At 40.7% G+C, this 18813-nt stretch overlaps 1 protein-coding gene across 2 annotated transcripts in view; it reads right to left on the minus strand.

Annotated features, from left to right (window-relative positions):
• Positions 1-15518, minus strand: part of tyro3 (TYRO3 protein tyrosine kinase) — an 83317-nt gene extending 67799 nt beyond the window's left edge. The window contains exons 1-2 of one of the 2 annotated variants that reach the window (XM_008104326.3): positions 14983-15518; positions 1573-1780 (exon numbers count right to left, since the gene is read on the minus strand). In XM_008104326.3, the coding sequence (XP_008102533.1) occupies positions 1573-1780; positions 14983-15082 (308 nt within the window). In that variant the 5' untranslated portion in view covers positions 15083-15518. The remainder of the gene's footprint in view (positions 1-1572; positions 1781-14982) is intronic. The other variant, XM_008104332.3, reaches the window with a different exon arrangement.
• Positions 15519-18813: the final 3295 nt, after the last annotated feature.

Raw genomic sequence — 18813 nt, forward strand, 5'->3', positions numbered from 1 at the left:
CTTAACATTCTCAGCTTACTTCACTTCTACCCACAGCAGGGGTGGGGAACCTTTGAACTTGCAGATACTGCTGGTTATAATCCCTGTCATTTCTGGCTATTAGCCATGCTAGCTGAGATTGATGGGAACTGGAATATATTAGCATCTGGAAGGCTACATGTTCTCCACTCTTGCTGTACAACAAACCTCCCAAAGCTTCAAAATTGGGGTGCATGCCCCATCTTCCTTAAGTATTACTTCAATAAACCACAAAAACAATATTTCTTCTTTACAAACTTCGTAGGTAATTAGCCTCTTGGCAATTTCAGATATAGCTCTATCCCCTCTGGTGTCTTTAACCTCCTAGAACATGATAAATATGAGTGCAAAAGATATTATGGTTAGATGGTTTACCAAATAGTTGCTTGTATGCTCTTACTGGCTGGGATTTCTGGGAGTTGAAGGCCAAAACGCCTGGGGACCCACAGGTTGAGAACCACTGGTTTAGTGTTAATCGAGAAGTTCCTGGCTCTGGTCTTGCTTCTGCCATGAGCTGACTAGATGACCTAAGACAAGCTATGTAGCCCCAGCGCATTCATCTGCAGCACTAGGGACATTAATATTGATTACTGAGTGTTGTAGGTTATATAATTAGATCATGCATATGGGATGCTTTGAAAATTTGAAAGCACAAATATTATGGTTTATTGTTTACAAATACAGTAGAGTCTCACTTATCCAACACTCACTTATCCAACGTTCTGGATTATCCAACATGTTTTTGTAGTCAATGTTTTCAATATATCATGATTTTTGGTGCTAAATTAGTAAATACAGTAATTACTACATAGCATTAATGTGTAATGAACTACTTTTTCTGTCAAATTTGTTGTATAACATGATGTTTTGGTGCTTAATTTGTAAAATCATAACCTATTTTGATGTTTAATAGGCTTTTTCTTAATCTCTCCTTATTATCCAACATATTCGCTTATCCAACATTCTGCCAGCCCGTTTATGTTGGATAAGTGAGACTCTACTGTATGAGGAAAATGTCGAATTTGTTATTTGTATTCCTAGACATCTTGGCATGAAATATTTAGGGGCCAATAACTTTAAACAATGTAAGAAGCTTTAGATGAAATATGAAATACTGTTGCAAGTCTGGACAGCTCACTGGCAGAAATGGACTGAGTTATTATCTACTACTTTAACTTAATTCACTGAGCTATTGTGAGTATAAAAAGCTGGGAAAAAACCGTACTGTATCACATAATAGTCGCCATTACATAGTAACTGCACCCCCATTTTGGGGTCCCGATTTTGGTATTTAAAAATCCATCACATAATAGTTGCATCCCTGCCCGCACATCTTCCTCTTGGAATAGCCTCCTTAGCTCCTGAGGGGCAGGTGCATGGGCAGGTGAAGGGATGAGAGCTAGGAGCCCTCCCTCGGCTGAAGGGGAAAATGCGACTATTATGTGGTGAATTATGGTATGTCATCCACGACTTGTGAAAGAAAGGCAGGTTGTGTTAAATATAATAAGAATAACAATACAACCTGGCATTCCATATCATATATACAACTCCTACCTGAGGAAACCAATCCAGTGTTCTTCATCTACTGGAATGTACACCTGGTCTACACTTTGCACCACAGCTCCATCCTTGATCCACAGCATCTCTGGATCTTCCATTCCCTCGAGGCTGCAATTCAGTTTTACCGGCTGCCCCTGAGACACCTTCAGTTTGATTGGCATTCCAGTAACCTTCGTTCCTGAAAGAAAACAACCTCCCTCCTCTCCACACCCACAAGAGGGAGCGAGGAGGTTGGGAGTGCAGCAAATTAATCAAGGTTAGGGGGTGGCCTGCAGTGAAATACAGTGAAAGAACAAAGTGTACAGCCACCTAAACACCTCATTGGAGCTTTATCATATTTTTGGAATGATTATAGGATGGGAGCAACACATTTCCCATTACAAAATAACAGGAATGGCTAAATCCACGCAGGGCTTGAATCAGCAACATGCCATTTTGAAGATCAACAGGGTGAAATCCATACAGGCTGAAATTCATACAGTAGCAATCTATCAGTGGTAGATGGAGATGCAGAGGACATCCTTGCAACAGAACCCTGGCAATGCTTTTGAATGTGTTGTTCTGGGAATAGTGGTACAATGCTCAAAATTTACTCTAGATGTTTAACTGTCAGGTAATATTCATGCACTCTTGGGAAATAATTCTTTTAATCTATACCTATGAAAGGAGCTGACATTTTAGACAGTCATTAACATAGGGGGTTGCTCAATATTCACTCTCTTTTCATTGCAAAAAGCTCCTAAACAATGCGAAAACACTATAGAAATAAAGACTGATTGAGAGCTTTGCAGTGAAAAGAAACTAACCATTTACAAAGCATACTTTTCCCTTATTTCTAAATGTGGTGTGGGATTACTTCAGTCAGTAGCCAGGCAACCCTGAAACCCAGACGCAGTGCCAAATTCTGATCTCATTCTTGGATGGGTGTCACTAATTCATTTGCAGGTGGTGGTGTTTCTCAGATTTTCTTTGGGGTAAATGAACTCAGAGTGAGCTTCAGGGCCTTCAAATGTGTTTAAGTAGGTGGTTGGAGTGCAACTGTCTCCATAAGATGTGAAATACTTAGAAGATGTTAGCATGTATCAATACTAAAGCAGGTGGCATGTGAACTTGGAAGAAGGATGAACATATGTGGCAAGGAAGAAAATAAACAAGATGGCAAAGTGGAGTAAAATAGAAGATAAAGACATAAGGGCCAGTTTCAACCTTCCTTAATTATTCCTGTAGTAATGACTGGGAAATATTTTCAGCAGAGTGGGAAGAACCAGCAGTTAAAATGATGGCTTCCATCATAGGAGTGGCCATGTGGTGTGATAGATTTGTACAGCACTGATTCTGTAAACCCTTCTGAGCATGTAACTAAGAAGGTGGATATAAAATTAGCTACATATAAAGATAGGTTTTTTTCCCAATATTATATGCAATGCTGTTTTACCTAATCCTCCAACATGCTTATTTTGGTGATTTGTTACTGTGTGTCTTCAACTCGTTTCCAACTTATGGTACCCCATGAGATTTTCTTGGCAAGACCTTTTCAAAGGAAATTTGGTTTTGCAAATTCCCTTTGGAATTTGAGGCTCAGAGAATGTGACTGCTCCAGGTGATTTCCTCGGCTAAACAGGGATTTGAACCCTAGCCTTCAGAGTCATAGTCCAACACTCAAACCACTGCACTATGCTGGTTCATTTTAACAGCAGCCAATAAACTGATCATAGCTATAGTAATACTTCCCTTCACTATAACATGCTCTTAAACTGTGATTTTTACATAAGAAATATCCTATACGTGTTATTTTACAAGAAATGCTGCTAAGTACGAACATATGTAAGTTCGCACATAGTTATAAAACTTATAAAAAGTGTCTTTTTGGTCTGGATTGAAGAGGAGATTTGAATCACCAGATGAATGGAGGTAACCCTGACTATAAAATAAGTATGGTCCTTAGAGGAGGAGTCCTTAAACTCAATTCACCTACACAATAGCCAAAGATAATCCTTGAACACCAAAATGGAATTCCAATCTATTTTTCCAGAAACTGTAGTCAGCAATGTGATTCCTGTAATGTCGGATCTGACTGGAACACAGGAACTGAAATGAATGGAACTTGCTACTGACCATTTAGAATATTTTTTTTATTTTGGTGCGTTGAATTTAGCCCCAAGTCTGCACTGTCTTTAAAAAATCCCAAAGGAAGTTTGATAAGATTCCCTCCAACCCCCCCCCCCCCCCCCCGCGCGCAGTCTATCATTACCAGAATTCAAAATTACCGCTATTAACCAAGCCAGTTTCAAAAGGCCTATTTTTCCACTGGCACATGCAATATATGTTATATGAGATGGACCTGAGAGGAACACAATCAATCCTAAGTTAAACTGTGCAGGTGAAGCACCACAATATCAGCAAACCATAGCACTGGTATAGTGATACCCTTGCAAGAGCAAAAACTCCTTTATAAGAGGGTTGTGGCATCAACTGCAGTTAGAGTCCTGTCTTTGCTGACAGCTCAGTCCTGTCACTGGCAGTAATGTACAATGTGATACTGTAGTTTATTCAGAGCTTCTGCACCTCCATCACAAAAGTCATAGAGACAGTCTGAATTCTGGGGTTGTTGTATGTCTTTCGGGCTGTGTGGCCATGTTCCAGAAGTATTCTCTCCTTACGTTTCGCCCACATCTATGGCAGGCATCCTCAGAGGCTGTGAGGTATGAGTCTGAATTCTAATTCTCTCAGCACAGTAAAATAAAAATAAAAGCCTCAGACAAGAAAAAGTATTCCGATATCAAAATACATGCTATAAGGCTGAATCTTTCTGATCTAATATCTAGAGTGCAAAGAACATCTACTTGCATGTGGATGGAGCAACTAACGTTTCACAACCCAATGAAAAAAATGAAGTATGAAGATAAAAAGAAGAGTCAGATAAAAAAGAAGTCATGGAATCCCTTTAAGACTTACTAACTTTTTTAGCATGACATTTCATGGATTACAACCCACATTCTCAGATGCATTGATAGGTTGTCATATTTAAGCCTTGGGTATATACCGTATTTACTCAAGTATAATGTGCCATTTATTATAATGTGCACCTCAATTTCAAAGGTGCACATTGCAAGAAAGAAAGAAAGAAAAAGATTCATTGTTGAATGTAATGTGTGCCTTGCCTGTCAGCCATTCTACTGCTCACCTCAAAACAGTTGACAGGCAAGGGGAAGCCATGTCACTCCATCAGGCCGAGGCTGGTGAACCCGCTAGTCTTGGCCTTGTGGTAGTTTCCCAACTAAGCCTTCATTCACAAACTTCAAAACTGGGGAGAGAGGGTTGAAGGCCTCATGAATGAGGCCAGTTGGAAAGCCATGCCCCTCCATTAGGCTGAATCTGGTAAGCTTGTCAGCCTTAGCCCAGCCCGGGGGGGGGGGGTGCAGGTGTGTTTACGTGCACAATTTTAATGAGACATAAAATCTAATGGGCACTTCACTTTTGGCTATGTAATTTAGCAAAAAAGTGACCATTAGATTTGAGTAAACATGGTATACTCTTTCATAGTTATTGGTGCAATTAATAATTTGAAGCTCTCCATCCAAGTCAGTTGCAATTCATGAAAACCCATGGAGGAGAAGGAAATCATGTCTCAATCAAACAATTCTTTTATTTATATCCTACCTTTTCCCCAAGAGTGGGACTTAAGCCAGTTTGCAGAATAAAAAGAAATGCCACCAAAGCCACTTATAGCTAAAAACGTACAACAAAATTAAAATAATAATAAACTGCATATAGAATTTTAACCATATAGAACATTAATTGAGAAGCATAGATTAAAAGTAGTGCAGTATGAAACACAAATCCTATAAAATTACCAGTTGCAAAATACCTGCTGTTTTTATTTGGCAATGAAAAGACAGTAAGGAGAAACCAACATTTGAGAAATCCTGGAGGAAAGTTCTGCCAATACTCTTGATTATCAAAAAAGACAAATAAATGGGTCCTAGAGCAAATCAGGCCTCAGCTCTCCTTGAAAGCCAAGATAAATTATAAAGGCAGAATTGAAGTACTAAGTATATACAGTGTGTGTAGATACATTGTAATTTTCATTTTCTTAAAGCACACATCTGCAACCAAGATACTCATGAAACCAGATAAGAGCATTTCAACATATCCAACCTATACTTTTAGAAATGAGAGTTGTAATAAATGTGGATTTTCACTTATACTAGTAAACTGATATTTTATTATTGGGAAGATGAAACCACAAGTTGTGCATGAAAGGCAGAGGAAATTGGCAGTGGTGCCTGCTTTGATCAATCTGCTCTGAATTGTAAAGGAGGCATCCGCTAAGCTTATATTGGAGATAGGACTAAGCACACCAGGTAGTTCCTGTGCAGTTCATATAAACACCCAGAATGAAACTGTTGCCCTAATGGTATTAATACTTTTATGCTGGGTGTGTGTGTAGGGACAAGAGTGGTAGAGACAGGAATTTGGAGGCTATCTTGGATAGAGAACAACAGGGCACAACAGGGCATAATGTATTGCCTCAGCTAGTCAAACATATGTTATACATTTTTCTTTCAGGAGTTGAGCAAGACTATGTAGAATACAACAAGCAGAAAAAATAGACAATATAGTTCACCTTTAGAAGGTATGTTTTGAACCAAACTCTACACTGCAGGGCTAACTGCTGTTGCATTGTCTAATCTTTCTTTCCGAGCAGGTGAAAAAATAGAGATCGGGGAGGCATCACTGAAGCAAATCTGAGGTACGTATAGTAGAAAACCATAGAGAAAAGAGCATTCATTCTCACTTTTATGCAACAAGTAACCAAGAAACACATTGTAAACAGAATTTTGTGGTACCCAAAATTCATCCCCACATTTCTCCTATGTTTCCACAGGCAATTACTGAGCCATTCACTGTACACAGAGGAAAATATATTCACCTGTTCCACTAATGCCAAGTAGAGTGTTTTCCGGGAAATAAATCTACAGCAAGTGACCAATACAAAGCTGCTTATGTCTCTGTGAGGTTTCCTCCAGTGTCCTGCCTGGGGCTGCATTGCCTTCCAAGAGTGCATGGCAGATAGCTGTGCATCAGCAGTAGTGTTGCCCTTAACTGTTCTGTAGTGATACAGAAGACTGTATCTGTTTCCCCTCTATATTGCACCCTCCAAAAGTGGAGGGCTTCCTTCAAATTTGGAAAGATTATCAACTTCATTCCTCTGTAATACTTGTAAAGTTCTCTAAAAATACTTTTCAGTCAAAAATGTTCTTTTAATGGGATCCCATTTTGCAATCTGTTCACATAAGTTCTTTCATTTATTTGCATCTCTTATTTTATTTTGACTCCTACCAACATGCACAGTGTTCATTCACCCTTCAAACATATTGTTAGGTAAAGGTTAATAAGGAGAAATGCTAATGGAGTTTTAACTCCAAACTACTTGCTGAAATCTTAACAAATTGCAGGCTTTTAAAGAAGGTGGTTTTTAAAGATCAAGTCAGGGGATGTTGTGGTTTTTAGATTTGATTTTTTAATGGATTTTAGCTGTGATTTTTTTTAAATAAAAAACCCATTTATATTTAATTCTGTTTTAATGTTTGTACATTTGTAGATTTTAAATTGCATTTAAATAATTTTAATTACTTTGAGTCTTCTTGTGGAGAGAAAAAGCAGGATATAAAAAAACCATAATAATAATTATAATAACAACAACAACAAATGTTTAAGATATGTGACCTACAGAAGCAAGAGAAAAAGAGAAAGAGAAGCCAAGAAATAAAGAAATGTGAAGGGGGTAAAGAACATTTTCACTTTATTATACAAATGCTCCGTACTCAGTAAGCGACACACCAGATGGCCACTCACTCAAAAAAATAATATAAAAACCCATAAAATAAATACAGTCAATTTAAAAATTAATAAAAATTAAAGTAGAACTAAAAAGACTCACTATGTCGACACCACCACTTTGCTACCCAGAAAGATTCCAACAGCCACTTCTGTTGATTTTGTTCTATTTTACAATTAACCCCTCACAGTATCATAGAAATTTCAAACTGAAAGAGACATTAAGAGCCATCTGGTCTAACTCCCTGCCATGTAAGAATACACAACTAAATCATTCCTTAAAAATGCCCATTCCATCTCTATTTAAAGACCAAAAAACAGAGTCCAACCCACTACCACCACCACCAGTTTATTCCACCGCAATTTAAGGGAGATGCTGACAAGCTAGAAGGTGTTCAGGGAAGGGCGACTAAAATGATCATGGGTCTGGAGAACAAGCCCCATGAGGAATAGCTTAAGAAGCTAGCTATGTTTAGCCTGCAGAAGAGAAGGCTGAGAGGAGACACGATGAGGGCCATAGATAAATATGTGAGGGGAAGTCATAGGGAGGACGGAGCAACCTTGTTTTCTGCTGCCCTGGAGACTAGGATGTGGAACAACGGCTTCAAATTATAGGAAAGGAGATTCCACCTGAACATTAGGAAGAACTTACTAATTGTGAGAGCTGTTCAGCAGTGGAACTCTCTGCCCCACAGTGTGGTGGAGACTCCTACTTTGGAGGCTTTTAAACAAAGGCTGTATGGCCATCTGTTGGGGGTGCATTGAATGCGATCTTCTTGCTTCTTGGCAGGGGGCTGGGCTGGATGGCCCACGAGGTCTCTTCCAACTCTATGATTCTATGAGTGAATTTAATTTAATGCAATTTGATTCAATTGGTTTGTATTTTAGTCTCTGGAGCAGCAGAAAACAATCTTGATCCAAGTTCTGCTGGACATTCCTTTGGATTTTTAAAAGATTGCTGATATGTCACCTCCTTGTCTTCTCTTCTCCAGGCTAAACATACCCATTGCCGTAAGCCATTCCTCATAAGGTTTGATTTGTAATATAGTAAAAATTGTAAATACATACATCAAATAAATCAGTAACATGCCTTGAGAACCTCTACAGAACATAACTCTTTTGTGTTTGATTTTGAGGGAATATAATTCTACTGGGTCCCATACAACAGTCTTTCATAGTTGTTCCTTGGTTCTTCCTGTTACCTTAATACTAATTGACAAGGGCAGTGAAGCTGGCAAAATGATACTTTATTGTTTATAATAATGTTCAATGCAGCATTTAACTCTGTATTACTTGCAATGGTATAATACACTCTGTGTGTGTGTGTGTGTGTGTGTGTAACCATCTATTCCCCATCATACATAATACTGAATCATCAGATCTGCTTGCAACTTATGTAACAAAACCTATAGAGCCATACCATATAAACCTAAAATCCATGCATGGAATGACCTTCAATCTTATTAAACATAGGAAATATGCTTTAACAACAAAACTGCTCACCTTTCAAAATCTACCCAACCAAATCAGTAATTATGAACAAACACTGCTATCTCTGGAGAGAACTTAAGATGGAAGTTTCCATCATTGCTAAGGTTCAATGATTCAAAGTGCAGTTCACCTTTAAATGTGAGTACTGGACAAAGTACAAAAAGAATAGCATTTAAAGAGAGGAAAATATAGATTTCCATGGAACCAGATGGATATCCTTGGCTCTTGATAAAAGGGAATTAATGGCTGCTTACAGCACAGGCAGATCTGGAAGGATCAGCAGCTAATATTAATATATATTACATGCATGCATGCACACACATGCACAGACAGACAGACACACATACATATGCATATCTATCTATCTGTATAGCCATCTGTATCTTGCTAGTTTCATGGTTATTACCCGATTAAACTCTTACTCATAAAGATAATTAAAATCTAATCATTAATATGTTTTCACAAAGCTAAGGCTATGGAAATCAAAGGATGTTGCACAAATAGGAGGAGCCCTTACACATTCTTGAAGATCTTGAACTCGTGCATACCTTTCTCAGCCAAAAGGACTGCGCCTAGAGAACCAAACATTTTTTATCTAATTATATATGAAAGCAACAATAAGTATTGGCTATATTAATAAAATATTACTTTGCTGGCTAGCTGACATGTTGGCAGCATAGAACATCAGCTCTACTCATGGGATGGGGCCAAGTCCATCAAGTGGTTTCCACGCAGGCAGGAAGAAAATTCTGCCTGCCACTCTCATCATGCTTGCCCAGCTGTAAAGTGTGCCTTGCCAATAAAAGGAGACACAGCCACGCTATTCAGTGTTCTTCTTTTCAGAAAAACACTCAGCAGGAAGTACACAACACTATGAATTCTTTCTTGGTTACGCTTCCTAGGCAGCCCTAGTTCCTATGAGTCGCTGCTGTTAGTAAGCAACTGTTCCCTGTCCAATTAGGAAATCATTTTCTATTACCTTATAAATGAATCAAGTGCTGCAAGAGGTCTTTGCACTGCAGCTTGTTAATTTTTGGTATCTACAGATATTGATTACTGCTGGCAAAAATATTAAATTACATTCTTCGGAGAGAGAAAAATGGCTGACTAGGGGATGTGAAGTCTCCCTCCACCAAAGCTTTTATCTTGAAAGACAAGTGTGCAAAACGTTACACCAAGTCCTTTGGGTCTTGTGAATGTTTTACAGTTAATGGCTGTATGTTATGATTAGAACATATGTTTACTTTTTATTATGTTGACCCACCCATCAGTATGTATAGACTCCATGCTACTGTCAAACATTCTTGAGGGCAGCTGATACTGACATGGACAACGTGAAAGTAAAGGGGTAAATGGGAACATTCTCACATGTGGCATTTCTAGCAGATTCTGCTTAACTACTGTTATGATTGAATTAGCTCTTATCCAGAGCTAAGGCGCTGACAATTCATTATCATATCTCATTTTTTCAAAGACTTTCTAGAACTAGATAGGGTGGGAGTTCTATACAGGGCTCCCCGATTTTCAGGGAATTGTAGCAGTGAGACAGCACTTTATTTTAACCTTCTCCTTCTTGTCTTTTCTTTCCCATCTGCTGTTGTCTCCCTCTTTACCTTCTGCTAAAATGTAACCCAATATGGCTTCAACTTTCACCCACATTATGCACCTCACTGGAAATACAGGCAATTCAATCCCATCTAGAACGGTTGGTTTATGACCTGAATATAACATCTGTGTCTCCAGATATCATTTATTTAGGAATAGCAACTCCCACCCCAGTGCTATCATAGCGAAATTGATCACTGCAGTACAAACAATGGTCAGCAAATCTTGGAGCTGTTAATGCAACAGGTTTTGTCTTCAAGTCAGGTGCTGGCAAACAGAGCTCAGCAACTCATATGACCATCACCTTCAAAATAACATGCAGATGGTTCCTGTATTATGAACCAGGATATTTACAAACAGCTTTGTGGTAATATAACATTGTACTTTCAGTTTTTGAAACATTCTCCTTGTGAACATTTACAGCTTGCGTGCGAAGTGTTAGGTAACTTTCCATTTTTTCCCAACTAAATCTTATCTACTGGAGAGGAAATTGGGGGATACCTATAGAAAGGGATCTGGCAATTCATCCTTATACATATTTATTGAGAAATTTAGTCCCACTTGACTCAATACAAATTGTACTTAAAATTGTAGCATCAATCAAATTAGAGGGGGGGGGGGGAAATTAAATGTCAATAATATTGAAATGCAGTATAATGGACTGCTACGTTTTGTGCATGTCATTACTGTTTTGTAAAAGTTATTCCCAAAATATTAAATCAATACATAAAACGGTATAGGAACATGTGTTCATGTGTGCCTTTATAATCTCTGATATACCATGCTAGAGCATACTGGATCAGCAGTATGTTTACCACTGTTTTGAAAAACCCATTATTTGGTTTTTTTAATTTAAGTATTTATAACCTATCCTCTAGGAGCCCCCTGTGGCACAATGGGTTAAACCCTTGTGCCAGCAGAATGCTGACTTGAAGGTTGGGTTGCTGACCTGAAGGTTGCCATTTCGAATCCAACCCAGTGAGAGCACGGATGACCTCCCTCTGTCAGCTCCAGCTCCATGTGGGGACATGAGAGAAGCCTCCCACAAGGATGGTAAAACATAAAAAAACAACATCTGGGCATCCCCTGGGCAACACCCTTGCAGACAGCCAAATCTCTCACACCAGAAGCGACTTGCAGTTTCTCAAGTCGCTCCTAACACAGAAAAAAACCCCATCCTCTTAGAATGCCAAACAATAACATCAATCTAGAACAATTTAAAGCCACAACAATAATTTTCAAACTCTAAAGGGGTATTAATTGAAATCATACAGATTATGGAGACCCTTCCCACATATAAGAATAGAGGTCATTATTTGAATATGGAAACAAATACAACTGCTAAAGGTCTTAGATATAGTATTTAAAATGCTGACTGCAAAGCAAACACCAGCACCAAAAAATTTATAGTGATTCTCATTTTTGCAGATGATGTTGCTTTAAATAGTGAGCTCTTACAACAAATATATGCCATGCCATAGCTATCAAATAAATGCTTTAGAGGAGAGACAGCGAACCTGTGGACCCCACATGTTGCTGGAACAGAACTCTAAACATACCTGGCCATTAATTTCTTGCCTGACTTGTTAAGAAGCTGTTGACCTACTCCTTAATGTTGGAGTTTCCTCCCTAGCTTGAAGTTTGCTAAGCATAGAGAAATCTACCCATTTCCTCACTGAGGATTTCTGAAAAAGTAAGGGACCTACCTATGGAGGGGTTTAGAATACACTCACAAGAGCATAATTGTGCTAGAAACTCTGCTTAAAAATGGAACAGTGCATTCAATCAACAAGATACTTGAGATGAGAAGGACCACATGTTACTACGGCAGCAGAGTCGTGACTGTACATTCAGATCTGCAGAACTGTAGTGCAGCGAATAAGTTTGCTGTTGTCCTGTGCCTTCAAGCCATTTCTGATTTACAGAAACCCTAGAGCGACCCCAATACAAGGTTTTCTGAGGCCATGAGATTTGTCCAGAATCAAATAAGTGTAGAGGAAATACTCATATTCAGAGGGAACAGTTCCAAACAACTATTGTCTCTATTCTAGATATATATTATAGGAAGTGAAGGATTAAATGATACAAAAATGTCCTCATACCACTCATAACACCGAACCGAAGGATTTTTTAAAAAAGGAATTAAGCATGTTTTTCATAATTATGTTTTGTAACTTGCTTCAGTAGTGATTAGCAACTAAGAAAAGATTTAGGCCAGCATCTCACCAAGAAGGTATGTGTGTATGTATTGGGGAGGTGACCACTCAACTTAAAATAGCAGCAACTCTCCCTTCACAAGATGTCAACTGTCAATAGCAATTGGTATGTCTGTATGGGTCAAGTACCCCTTATTCAAAAATTCAAAATACTCTAGAATTGTCGGCATGAAAGATATATGCCATGGTAGTTGCTTTCTGGTAGTCTAATGTGCAGCAACGTAATTTCATGTACAAAATTAAAACTGTGTATAAAATTTCCTTCAGGCTATACATAGATGTATGTGAAACATAAGTGAATTTCATGTCCAAGGTATGACACAGTATGTTCATATACAGTAGAGTCTCACTTATCCAACATAAATGGGCCAGGAGAATGTTGGATAAGCAAAAATGTTGGATAATAAAGAGGAATTAAGGAAAAGCCTATTAAACATCAAATTACACTATGATTTTACAAATTAAGAACCAAAACTTCATGTTTGACAACAAATTGATAGAAAAAGCAGTTCAATACACGGTAACATTATGTAGTAACTACTGTATTTACGACCTTAGCACCAAAACATCGCAATGTATTGAAAACATTGACTACAAAAAACATTGACTACTAAAAGGCAGACTGCGTTGGATAATACAGAACGTTGGATAAGCAAAGGTTGGATAAGTGGGACTCTATATGCAAATGCAAATGAATATGAAAGAAATAAAAGTCGTGTTTAGACTTGGTCCCACCTTGAAGATATCACACAGTATATGGGTGTGTATGTTTGTATGTATGTATGTGTATATACAGGAGCCCAGGTAGCGAAGTGTGTTAAAGCGCTGAGCTGCTGAACTTGCAGACCGAAAGGTCCCAGGTTCAAACCCCGGGAGCGGTGTGAGCGGCCGCTGTTAGCTCCAGCTCCTGCCAACCTAGCAGTTCGAAAACATGCCAATGTGAGTAGATCAATAGGCACCACTCTGGTGGGAAGGTAACAGTGCTCCATGCAGTCATGCCGGGCACATGACCTTGGAGGTGTCTACGGACAATGCCGGCTCTTCGGCTTAGAAATGGAGATGAGCACCAACCCCCAGAGTCAGACATGATTGGACTTAACGTTAGAGGAAACCTATACCTTTTTATGTGTACAGTAGAGTCTCACTTATCCAAGCTTCTGGATTATCCAAGCCATTTTTGTAGTCAATGATTTCAAAACATTGTGATATTTTGGTGTTAAATTCGTAAATACAGTAATTACTACATAGCATTACTGTGTATTGAACTGCTTGTTCTGTCAAATGTGTTGTATAACATGATGTTTTGGTGCTTAATTTGTAAACTCATAAACTAATTTGATGTTTAATAGGCTTTTCCTTAATCCCTCCTTATTATCCAACATATTCGCTTATCCAACGTTCTGCCGGCCTATTTATGTTGGATAAGTGAGACTCTACTGTATATGTGTGTATGCATGTATGCATGTATGTGTATGTATACACACACACACACACAAATGTATATGAAACATAAACAAGTTTCATGTTTAGACTTAGGTTGCTCCTCCAAGGTATCACACTGTGTGTGTGCACGGGTGTACGTATAGATGTGGTTTTATGTTAAATTTCCTTGTTATGTGTTATCTTTTATTTTTTGGTGTGCCTTATCTGGATTGGGTTATTGCTGTTTTATATTTTTCGTTGTCCTGTTTGTATTGCTGCTATTTCGTAAGCCGCTCTAGGGCAGGTATGGGCAAAGTTGGGCCATCCAGGTGTTTTGGACTTCAACTCCCACCATTCCTCACAGCCTCAGGCCCCTTCCTTTTCCCCCTCAGCCGCTTAAGCGGCTGAGGGGGAAAAGGAAAGGGCCTGAGGCTGTGAGGAATGGTGGGAGTTGAAGTCCAAAACACCTGGACGGCCCAACTTTGCCCATGCCTGGCCTACCTGCTGTTAGGAATGGTGGGAGTTGAAGCCCAAAACACCTGGAAGGCCGAAGTTTGCCTGTGTGTATAAGCATTTCGGATAAAGGGATACTCATCCTGTGATAGGAAATCTCGGAAAAAGGGCTGAGGAAGGAAGTCCATTCCTCTGGAAGCAAATCACGCCTTTCGCCCCCCGTTTGTCCCGCAGAGAAGAACTGAGAGAAGCCCTTCGAGCTCTCCTTCGGGGACAAACTTGAGGCGCCTTCAAAGCCAAAGGGAGAAAGGAAGAGGCAGAAAGGAGGAAGGAAAGAAAGAAAGAGGCTCGGGGCCCGTCCCCGCCTCCTCCTTACCTGTCCCCGCGGCGACGTCCCGCCGAAGCAGCAGCGCCCACAGCAGAGCCGGCAGGAGCAACAGGAGTCCCCGGATCTGCATAGTCTGATTCATCTCCATTTCTTCCACACCGTCATCGTTGTCACCATCCTCTCCGCTCACCTCCCAGCCCGGTGCCTTCTCCTCCTCGCTCCGCTCAGAATATATATATATTAGATAGAGAGATTGGTATTTCCTTTCCTTATCTATCTGCCTGTCCGTGTGTGGAGAGACTCGAGAGAGAGACCAAGCAAGGAGCAGGGGTTTCTTCTTTCCGTCACACGCCCTCGAAGGAAAGGACGCGAGTGGCCGAACTGAGGAGCCTCCGAAGCTTTCCTCCTTCTCCTTCTCCTTCTCCTCTCCAAGCCGGGAAGGTTCCCCCCCTGCCGGCCTCCTTCCTTCAGTACAAAGGCTTTCTCTCCTCGGCTCTTTCTCTCCTCGACGCCGCCTCTTCTCCTCCTCCTCCGGCCGCTCTTACGCGCGGCGTGGCGCTCGTCTCCCTCCTCTCCTCCTCCTCGGGAAATGGCGCTTTTGGGAGGCCTCTTCGTGACATCACAAGCCTCTTGGATACCTCTGCCTCCACGCCATGCCTGGCCCTCCTCGCCTGAAGTTTTACAAGGCGGGGTTGTGTTTTTTTGTGTGGCCACCACTCCGTTAAGGAGTGTTGTCCCTGAGTGAAGGTGTACCTAGCATGGCCTCATCCACAAGCTCGTAGCCAAGGGGGCTGCTTAAGGGTTCAAAAGCACCTCCGAATATTTTCAGGTCAAAAAATTATTGTTATTATTATTATTATTTTATTATGACACAGCAAACAAGATAGATATGCTGGATTTCGTATCACAAAATCACAAGTCAAACACTTCCCAAGTGTCTAGGACTAAGGTAAAGGTTTTCCCCTGGCGTTAAGTCCAGTCTTGACCGACTCTGGGGGTTGGTGCTCATCTCCATTTCTAAGCCGAAGAGCCGGCGTTGTCCGTAGACACCTCCAAGGTCATGTGGCCGGCATGACTGCATGAAGCGCCGTTACCTTCCTGCCGGAGCGGTACCTATTGATCTACTCACATTGGCATGTTTTCAAACTGCTAGGTTGGCAGGAGCTGGGGCTAACAGTGGGCGCTCGTTCCGCTCCCAGGGATTTGAACCTGGGACCTTTCTGTCTGCAAGTTCAGCAGCTCAGCGCTTTAACACACAGCACCACCACCAGGGGCCCTGTCTAGGACTGTGTGATGTATTTTCGGATGATGCGTGCAGATCCCAGCCTTTTGCATTTGGCAGATCGTAATTTTGTCAATGTCTATTGTTTACAAATGCTGGCTGAGATCTTTTGGCACGGCACCCAGTGTGCCCATCACCACCGGGACCACATGCACTGGTTTCTGCCAGAGTCTTTGAAGTTCAATCTTGAGGTCCTGATAGCGGCTGAGTTTTTCCTGTTGTTTTTCGTCAATGCGACTGTCACCTGGGATGGCAACATCAATGATCCTATGACCTTTTTCTTTTCCACAACTGTGAGGTCTGGTGTGTTGTGTTCCAGAACTTTGTCAGTCTGGATTCAGAAGTCCCACAGTATCTTTGCATGCTCATTTTCCAATACTTTTCCAGGTTTGTGATCCCACCAGTTCTTTACTGCTGGGAGGTGGTACTTGAGGCATAAGTTCCAATGAACCATTTGGGCCACATAGTTGTGCCTCTGTAGTCTGTCTGTGCAATGTTCTTACAACAGCTGAGGATATGCTTAACCAAATCCCCATTCTGTGAGAAACAAAATAATAATACGTTTATTTTCTTCATTTCTATCCTACCTTTCTCACCCGAAGGGACTCAAAGCGGCTTACAGATCTGGCAAAAATTCAATGCCGATGAAACTAACAGTAGCAATAAAATATTTTGTTGCTGTTGTTTATTCGTTCAGTCGCTTCCAACTCTTCGTGACCTCATGGACCAGCCCATGCCAGAGCTCCCTGTCGGCCGTCGCTACCCCCAGCTCCTTCAAGGTCAAGCCAGTCACTTCAAGGATAACATTCATCCATCCACCTTGCCCTTGGTCAGCCCCTCTTCCTTTTTCCTTCCATTTTCCCCAGCATCATTGTCTTCTCCAAGCTTTTCTGTCTTCTCATGATGTGGCCAAAGTACTTCATCTTTGCTTCTAATATCCTTCCCTTCAGTGAGCAGCTGGACATTATTTCTTGGAGGATGGACTAGTTGGATCTTCTTGCGGTCCAAGGCACTCTCAAGATTTTCCTCCAACACCACAGATCAAAAGCATCTCTCTTCCTTTGCTCAGCCTTCCTTATGGTCCAGCGCTCGCATCCATAGGTTACTACGGGGAATACCATCGCTTTAACTATGCGGACCTTCGTTGCCAGTGTGATGTCTCTACTCTTCACTATTTTAGCGAGGTCAAAATAAAATTAAAATTAATACATATTAACAGTTAAAAAACAATACATTCAACCTTAAAATCAAGCCATCCAAACCGTAGTCTGAGGCCATCCGTAATCATTTCACATGTGCTAGGTCCATTATTGCACTAAATTATTTCCCAAAAGCCTGGTCCCATAACCAAGTTTTTACTTTCCTTCTGAAGGTTAGAAGGGAGGGGGCTGATCTAATATCACTAGGGAGGGAGGTCCATAGCCGAGGGGCCACCACTGAGAAGGCCCTGCCTCTCGTCCCCGCCTTGTAAAGCGGACGGGACCGAGAGCAGGTCCTCCCCAGATGATATTAATCTCCACAATGGTTCGTAGAAGGAGATACGTTCAGACATGTAAGCTGGGCTGGAACCATTTAGGACTTTATAGGCTAAAGCCAGCACTTTGAATTGTGTTCGGAAACACACTGGCAGCCAGCGGAGCTGATGCAACAGGGGAGTTGTGTGTTCCCTCCAGTGAGCATCCTGGCTGCTGCTTGTTGGCTGAAGCTTCCAAACAGTCTTCAAAGGCAACCCCACGTTCAAAATGTTAGGGGTTCAAACCCACCCCCGAAATGTTTCAGGTCAAAAAACAAAACAAAAAAAACACCTGGTTCACTCATGAATTTTTACTGGTTAACCAAATCCCCATGCCAAGTCTATGAGAAGCAAACATTTATTTATTTACTTCATTTCTATCTCACCTTTCTCACCCGAAGGGACTCAAGGTGGCTTTACAGCCACTTTACAATAAAATATAGGTAAAGGTTTTCCCCTGACATGAAGTCTAGTTTGGGCTGGCCTTTGGAGAGACAGCTATTGGATGACCAGCCTCATTATAATTCTATTCTGAATGTTATTAGGTTTCTTTCATCGGGGTATTTTAATTTAATGATTTTATCATATATTGCTGCTATAGCCCCCCCCCCCCCCACCTGGACCACTCCAACAACTACCATGTGAGACTACACAGAGAACCCATTAAAATCCACAAGCATGTGGACAATTATGTATGTATGTATTTATTTATTTAATTATTCAACAGAAAGGAGTAAACCATGGAAATGAACAAAATCTGGCTACCAGTATTAAAAAAAACTCTAAAATCAGGACAGTAAATAAAGAGCAAGTCTCAAAAAGCAGACTCTTCGGCTTAGAAAAGGAGATGAGCACTGCTCCACAGAGCTGGAAATGAAGGGAAAGCCTTTACCTTTATCTGTGTTTCATTGTTTCAAGACATTGAATGTTTGCCTTGTGTATTTGTATATGCTGGAATCCACCATTTGTCTCCTTGTGGAGATAGGGCGGAATACAAATAAAGTGTGGTTGTTGTTATTATGGATCCACTTTAAACCAGCTTGCTGCCTCCTGCACAATTCTGGGGTTTGTAGTTCAGGGAGGG

This window comes from Anolis carolinensis, chromosome 1 (assembly GCF_035594765.1).
Source record: "Anolis carolinensis isolate JA03-04 chromosome 1, rAnoCar3.1.pri, whole genome shotgun sequence".
Taxonomy (NCBI): domain Eukaryota; kingdom Metazoa; phylum Chordata; class Lepidosauria; order Squamata; family Dactyloidae; genus Anolis; species Anolis carolinensis.